General features: G+C 41.2%; 1 protein-coding gene across 1 annotated transcript; it reads right to left on the minus strand.

The window, feature by feature from the left end:
• Nucleotides 1-108: 108 nt before the first annotated feature.
• Nucleotides 109-2,524, minus strand: LOC123473932. Its single transcript, XM_045175572.1, has 5 exons — nt 2,499-2,524; nt 1,969-2,381; nt 1,672-1,869; nt 1,209-1,305; nt 109-1,007 (listed from the first exon to the last, which is right to left on the minus strand). The coding sequence occupies exons 1-5, from the start codon at nt 2,522-2,524 to the stop codon at nt 179-181; spliced, it is 1,563 nt and encodes a 520-aa protein (XP_045031507.1). The 3' UTR covers nt 109-178.
• Nucleotides 2,525-7,840: the final 5,316 nt, after the last annotated feature.

Genomic DNA, 7,840 nt, shown 5'->3' on the forward strand with positions numbered 1-7,840 from the left:
TATCTCACCCCCCCCAAAAAAAAAAATAAATAAATACAAAAAAAAACTAAACTTATTGAGATGGATGGGGGTGGGAATAGACGGGCAAAAGCTATTAAGCTAACAAACAAAAAAAAAAAAAAAAAAAAAAAAAAAAATTATGGCAAAGCCAAGAAAACAAATACGAAATGCTTCAGGGTTATTTTACAAAATTTTTCAACCAACTAGGGGGTACTATTGTCCTTCCAGCTCTCGTTTTCGTTGGAGGGGGAGGAGCCACGACTTCATTCGGCGGATCGATTGGTGAAATGGCGAGTGATGGTGCCACCACATTATCTTCCTCATCCGCTTGCTGGACCAAGCTTTCATCTGGATCGTCCGGCTCGTCTGGCCAATCGTCCCACTCAGGATCCTCTCTTGGATGGAACTTGCGGATTTGGACGACGTGAGCGTTAAAACGACGAAACCTCTTCTTTTTTCGCCGTGCAGGCAGGTCTTCAACCAGATATGTAGTAGGGCACACCTTTTTAACGACTTGAAAAGGACCAACGTACTTTGGTAACAGCTTCTTAGTTTTGTTTTTCTTCTTCAACTTCCTACAAACAAGCACCAACTCTCCTGGGCAGAGATCCTTCACTACTCTGCGTCGAAGATCCACCAGGCGCTTCACTTTCTCCTGTTTTTTTACTATGTTCATTCGGGCCGCGTCTCTAAGCTCCTCAACTCGAGACAGGAAGACGTTGAAAGATTCTGGTCGTTCTTTTGGCCACGGAAACTCGTTCTCTAGGGCAGTGAAGGGCAGGCGGCCATACACCAGTTGGAACGGTGATATCTCGGTTGTACTTTGCCTTGCCGTATTGATGGCGAAGATTGCTGCTGGCAAATGGCGATCCCAGTCGTCATGGTCCGTGTTAAAGTAGGCAGCTAATGCGAGCGTCATCGTTCTGTTGACTCGCTCAACAAGTCCAGATGTTTGTGGATGCTCTGCGGTTGCAAAAACGTGCTGGGTCTTCCATTCGTTGACTTTCTTTTCCATCAGATGAGAGGAAAAGGCAGTGCCTTGATCACTGATAATCCGAGTCGTTCCACCATGACGAAAGTTGATTTGGTCTCTCACAAAGTCTACAACCAATGCTGTCGACGTGTCGGCCACTGCCGCTGCTTCTACATATTTCGTTAAATAATCGATAGCCACTATAATATGCTTCTTGCCTTCCGACGTTGACTTAAATGGCCCGAGATGATCCATACCGACGGTGTGAAACGGACGATCTGGCGGTGGAATGGGTTGGAGTTGACCAGAGGGTAATCCGGGGATACATTTATGAAATTGACAATAATTACAAGACATAACATATTTACGGACGCTTGACCGAAACTTCGGCCACCAATAACGTTCAGACACTCTTGCAATTGTTTTGTCTATTCCCATATGGCTAGAGGAGGGGTCATCATGCGAAAACTCTATTATCTTTCTCCTTAAAATTGACGGAACACAAAGCAAAAATTTACGCCCCTGAGAGGGATTTCTTCTATACAAAATTTTCCCATGAATTTTAAACTGTTCTGCAATTTTACCCGGTACTTTTGAATTAAGACAGGTTATAATGGGACGCAATTGGATATCCAGTTGTTGTTGGAATGCCAATTCTGTATTATTCATGCCCACAGGCCATCTACTGTCAAGTACACAAACTACATGACCGATCGCGGAGCCACTGGTTCCAATACAGGATTCATCAGGGTTACGCGATAGGGCATCAGCCACCAAATTATTTACTCCTTTAATGTGGCGAATTTCAAAATCGTACTCTTGAAGAGCCAAAATCCATCTGGCGAATTTGCCAGTAACCTCTTTCTTAGACCATAGCCAGCGAACAGCTGAGCTATCTGTACAGACAGAAAATCGTCTACCATACACATACGAACGTAATTTTTTAAATGCCCAAACAATTGCTAAACATTCTAGCTCATTAGCATGATACTTACTTTCCGCATCGGTAAGTTTCCGGCTGATAAATGCGACTGGACGTGGTCCATCTCCAGCATCTTGCATTAAAACGGCACCAAGACCCACCGAGCTGGCGTCTGTTTGTATAACTACATCGATGTTTTGGTCGAAGTGTGCCAGTACAGGGGACGAAACCAAGCGGCCAACTAACTCAGCTTTTGCAGACTCTTGGGCTTCTGTCAAGCACCATACGGAATTCTTTTTCAAAAGGCTGTGCAGCGGATGTGCTACTGTAGCAAAATCTGGAACAAAACGACGATAAAAGGACGCGAGGCCTAGAAAGGCTCTCAACGTTTTAACGTTATTAATTTTAAAGTTAACTAGAGCTCTAATTTTTCCCGGGTCTGGCTGGATTCCGTACTCATCGATGGTGTGACCTAAATGAAAAATTCTGTTTGTCGCAAAAATACATTTAGAAACGTTTAAGGTTAATCCAGCTTTCTCCAAAGCCATTAGGACACACTCAAGTCTTTTCTGATGCTCGTCGAACGTTCTTCCAAAAACTAACACATCGTCTAAATATACGAGACACATTTGCCACTTAAGGCGAGCTAACACTCGATCCATCAACCGTTGAAATGTGGACGGTGCATTATTCAGTCCAAACGGCAAACGAAGAAACTCATACAATCCATCTGGAGTGACAAACGCTGTTTTACATGTATCAGCGGAGGCAACAGGTACCTGCCAATAGCCACTCATCAGGTCTAAACTGGAAAAATATTTAGCACCAGCAAGACGATCAAAAACGTCATCCAATCGGGGTAAAGGGTAAACATCTCTTTTTGTCACTGCGTTTAAACGTCTAAAGTCAATACAGAACCTAAAGTCACCTGATTTTTTTTTTACCAGTACTACCGGTGCTGCCCAGGGACTAAATGATGGACGGATGATACCTTGTTTCAGCATATCGGCGACTTTTTCAATTATGATCCTTCGCTCCACAGCTGATACGCGATACGGGACGCAACTAATTGGTTGAGTGTCGCCAGTATCAATGGAATGCTCCGCCATGTTTGTAAATCCCAGTTCGCCATCTGCTGAGGGAAAACACCGTAGATGTTTGCTCAAGAGCTCGAAAACGGCACTCCTCTCTTCTTCCGACAAGTTTTCGCCTACGCGAGCGTCCATCAAGATCTTCAGCTTCTCATCGGGTTGAACAGCATTGTTGACAAAGGAGCAAACAGGATTTTCTGGCTGTTCTTCTTGCCCGACGACTACCATGTTGTGATCGAAATCAGCATCTACATACGCTATAAAACCTTTACGACGTAACACAAGAGATGACATTTTCATATTTAATACGGGTATTTTAAGTTTTCCCGCTGACACTTTTACCACACAGGATGGAATAACCCATTCCATACCAGGACGAGCACACATATTTGGCCTGACGATAACATTACCAGTGAATTCTTTAGAAATTTTAGCTTTTACAAAACAAAGAGACTCTGCTGGTATAACAGCTGATTCCACAACTTTAACTTCTGTGCCTATCACACGAGGGCACCTTTTTGTTTTATTCTCTACCTCCAAAGAATCAATCAGCTCGTCAGACACAAAAAAATGTTCTCATCGTCCTCTTTAATACAAATATTTTGTTCTTCAATGCCAGCAAAACGAACTTTCTTAACTTTTGGTCTGTTTGAATCATGAGATTTTAAAACAATTTTACCATCTTCTACAATCAAGTTTGATTTACTTTTCAAAATCCAATCTACCCCAAGAATCAATGCAAATGGACAATTTTTAACTACAGCTACTTCATTTAACTCAACCACTTTATTTTCACATTTTACTTTTAAAGAGCAAAATGAATCAACAATGACTTTTTTATCATCCACCCCAGTTAGATTTACAAAAGGTTTCTTACGATTAGGATCCAAAACAATCCCTACTACACTAAGTCTTATAGCAGACAAACTAGCGCCTGAATCAACCAGGCCAGTCACTTCACCAATATTTTCTATGAATACCTTAACCAGTGGAAGCTGGGGACGACAAGGAAGGCGTGCATAACCGGTTAGCATAGGCCTTGCTCCTAACTTCCGGTCGGTCCTTTTCCCGACTTTGCTGGGCAGTGACGGGAGATGTGGCCAACCACCCCGCAGTTGTAGCATTTCCGTTTGCTAGGGTCGACCCATCCTCCTTCGCTACGATCACCTCCGCTTCTTCCACCACGATCACCTCCGCCTCCTCCACCACCGGTACCACGACTCCCTATTGTCATCTTGTTGAACTGTGCAGTCAGTTGATGAACCAGCTGGTTGCCAAATGCCAAATATCCGAAAACACTTTCAAATTAGTCTCTTGAATTGACGAAAACAAAAATTGCACCGCAAAAATTTCCTAAAACACTTTCAAATTAAACTAAGCCTATTAAAATGTAAAATTGAAACCGTTCCACCACACGATACCGTCCCAGGCAGTTGCTCGATGTGGTTTCTGAGTGCATAAACCTTATAAAGTTGTTGGCCCTAAACTTCTATTCCTATATCTCCGGTTTCAAAGACCTCTTCTCAAGTCACTAGCTCTGCATTCTCCCGGCCTTACCGTAGTCTTTGGCCTCGGAGCGTGCCTGACAACGAATCATCACCCGCACAGGAAACATTATCCACAGTGACTTGAGAAAAAACCCTCAAAGGAAGTTAGGTTTTCAGTGCCGGGTTTGATCCAACAACCCTTTGGTAGGGGAAGGATTAGGTTCGGGAATACTATACTTGAATATAGAAGTGTGGATGGAATTCCCGGCAGCGATGCGGCAGTTGATGCGTCAGGGTCAGAATGTCACAATAGCGTCCAGATGAAAAATTAGGGTGCAATTCCCTCCAGTAGCAGTTTAAGTGATCGTTATGTGTTTCTGAAAAAAGTAGGAAAAATTTGTGGAAAAAACACCTATGAAAAACAGCGTAGTAGATAATTAATAAATTTTCTTAGAAATCACCATCTCTTGTTTAATTTGCTGTAAATGATAACAAAAATGGCTGCGTTCCAAAATCTTTTAGGGGACCATTCTATTTTGAGAAATCTTGTACGCAGTCAATATTTCTGCTAGTTTACCACAAATGGGCTGCATTCTAACATTCAGAGGAAACTTTACCTTTTGGAAAACTAAACTGATTTAGGTTGAAGCTGAAACATTGAATGTTCATATGGAATCTTGGAACCGTTAAATTTTTCCTGCAAAATTCTGTGAAACAATTCAACACGCAGTAAAACATTGAAATGGGCATGACATCCAAATTATTGATTTGTGTCAGGATGTTAATGAAATATTGCCTTCTTAATGGTTTCAGTATGTTTTGTGAAGTAAAAAACAGAAAGGCCGAACAAAATCAAAAGAACGCAGTCAACATGTCACTAAATAGACCATTCAAATACTAAAAGGCCAAGCTGTATTGATCTATTGGAACAGACTCAGTGTTTCTTTGCTTTCATTCAGATCCAAAAAGAGTCTGCGTTTCAAGTTACTGACTAACAATTTCTTTTGTTTTTAGTCAGATCGACAAAGAGTCTGTGTTTCAAGGTACTGACTAATAATTTTTCTTTTGAAATAAAGGAATGCTTTGTGTTAAAGTTGATGCATGGAACGGTATCACCAAGCATTGGGAAAAAGTCAGTGTTTCTCTTAATCACACCAATTACAAATAAGGTGGGTGTTAGTTAAGTTTTGGGAACGTAGACTTGGTTTCTGTCAGAAATGTAGGAGATTGGCCCTCAAAGTTGTGGAACGCAGCAACTACAACCAATTGATAACAGACAAACTTTACCATTGACTATTGCTTTTACGTTGAATAATCTACACTGGCAGCCACAACATAGTATCACAGCCAATGCAGATCATTTCTAGCCCATTCAAGTGTCATTTAAGGAATGAAACAAAACAATTTATACACCAAATATTGTAAGGAATGCATCAGCTCACTCTTTCTTGGAAAAATATCCTCCCTCTCATTCCTGGAAACAAGTCATTTTCCTTTCCATCCTTTCATTACGCTCACCTTGCGTTGGTGATCGCGTTGACTTTGTTTGTCGTATAAAACCCCATCAATTGTAATTCTTCGTTAGTCAACGCTGGGCTGTTCACCCAGTCTAGTGTTGATTCACCCCTTCGCGATTCAAGTGTCAGGTCGTTTATTCGACCTGCTACTGGCTTGCTCGTTCCCCGTTTAAACTTGTCTTATTTGTGTCTTTGTTGTGCTTGACGCTGGCTATACGGCTACGGCCTGTATGTATGCCTCCAATCGTTTGAGACATTTATCGACTTGTTTGAATCATGTTAACATTTTACGGGAATATACCATCGAACGAAGTCCGCAGCTTCCCTTAATCGAGTAAAAGCTATTTACTTAAAGATGAAGTAAGTAGGGGTTTTACAATATAGTAATACTTACTCCTGTCAAACGTGAACCACTGGAAACTTGATAATCACTCTTAGAAATAGTATGGATAGATACTGGTTTTCAAATTGTGTGAACGTTAATGAATGACAGTGGAATGTTGCTGCGTTCAAAGCGTGTAATCGCAATAGTTAATGTAACACAAACTCGTCTGCTAGCCAACACTTGGCTCTACCGTTGTATTGGCTGTTTACGGTTGTTTTTTGTTTTCCGTAGATCCTAACAACGCAGCAAGCAATGTCAAATATTTTTAATTCGTTTTATTTGTTTAACTGAACGTAAAAAAGAAAAAGAATGGTTACTCGCCGAGTTTATTTCTTAAGTCATTTCAAAATTAGAAGAAATGACCGCCCACCATTGTTATACAAAATTTGCCCTTTCGATTCACAATCTTAACTGACACAAGGAATACAAAATAAACCAAGATTTCAGTCCCCTTGTAGACAATGTTAATAGGAAAATTGTCGTCGTTATCTAAAAACTCCGTATCCGTGAATACGAAATGGCATCTAAAGTATCCGTGTTTGATAAGATTCAGCTGGTGTTATGAATTTGATGTTGTAGAAGATGTTGTTGGAATGGTGCAAAAGGAAACGTTCTCTAAAGCGTGTTGGAACGCAGACAAAAGGGCTGTTAATAAAACAGTGTATTAGTGGTTGTTTGATGGGTGCAAAAGGGGACAGCATCTTCAAGGTGGTGGAACACAGTAAATGGAGGTTGGAAGAAAACAATGAATTTGTGCTGGTTTAAAGGATGTGAAAAGGAACGTTGCCTGAAGGGTATTGGAATGCAGTCCATGGAGAAGATGAAACCATAATAAATTTGGCCTTGTTTAAGGGATGTAAAAAGTAACGGTCTCTGAAAAAAATTGGAATTCAGTCAATGGAGCTGGTGAAAACACAGTGAATTGGGTCTTGTTTGAAGGATGCTAAAAGGGAACGGTCTCTGAAAAGTGCTGGAATGCAATCAACAGAGGTGGTGGAACCAAAATCGATTGGGGCTTGTTTGAGGGATGCAAAACGGAATGGACTCTGAAGGCTGTTGGAACGCAGTCAATAAACCTGTAGAAAAATAGCGATTTTGTACTTGATTGAGGAATTTAAAATGGATGCAAAAGGGAACAGTGTTTGAAAAGTGTTGCAATGCAGTCAATGGAGCTGGTTAGAACACAATAAATTGGTGCTTGTTTTAAGGGATGCAAATGGGAACAGTCTCTGAAGAGTGTTAAACACAGTCATTTGGGTTGTAAAGAACACAATGAATATGTGGTTGTTTGAGAGATGCAAAAAGGAACGGTCTCTTAAAAGTGTTGGAACGCAGTCAGTGGAGCTGTTGAGAACAAAATGCAGTGGTGGTTGTTTTAGGGCTGCTAAAGGGAACAGTCTCTTAAAAGTGTTGGAATGCAGTCGTGGGAGCTGTTGAGAACAGTATCCAATAGTTGTTGTTTTAG

The sequence above is a fragment of the Daphnia magna genome, linkage group LG6 (assembly GCF_020631705.1).
Source record: "Daphnia magna isolate NIES linkage group LG6, ASM2063170v1.1, whole genome shotgun sequence".
Lineage (NCBI taxonomy): Eukaryota > Metazoa > Arthropoda > Branchiopoda > Diplostraca > Daphniidae > Daphnia > Daphnia magna.

Excerpts from the sequence above, each read along its gene's own strand:
- LOC123473932 (XM_045175572.1), bottom strand. The coding sequence starts at position 2,524 with ATGTGTCTCGTATATTTAGACGATGT. Across the intron at positions 1,870-1,968 it reads GAAACTTACCGATGCGGAAA|ATAGCTCAGCTGTTCGCTGG; the intron begins GTAAGTATCATG and ends CTGTCTGTACAG. Across the intron at positions 1,008-1,208 it reads ATGGATCATCTCGGGCCATT|GAAAGTCAACGAATGGAAGA; the intron begins TAAGTCAACGTC and ends TCTGATGGAAAA.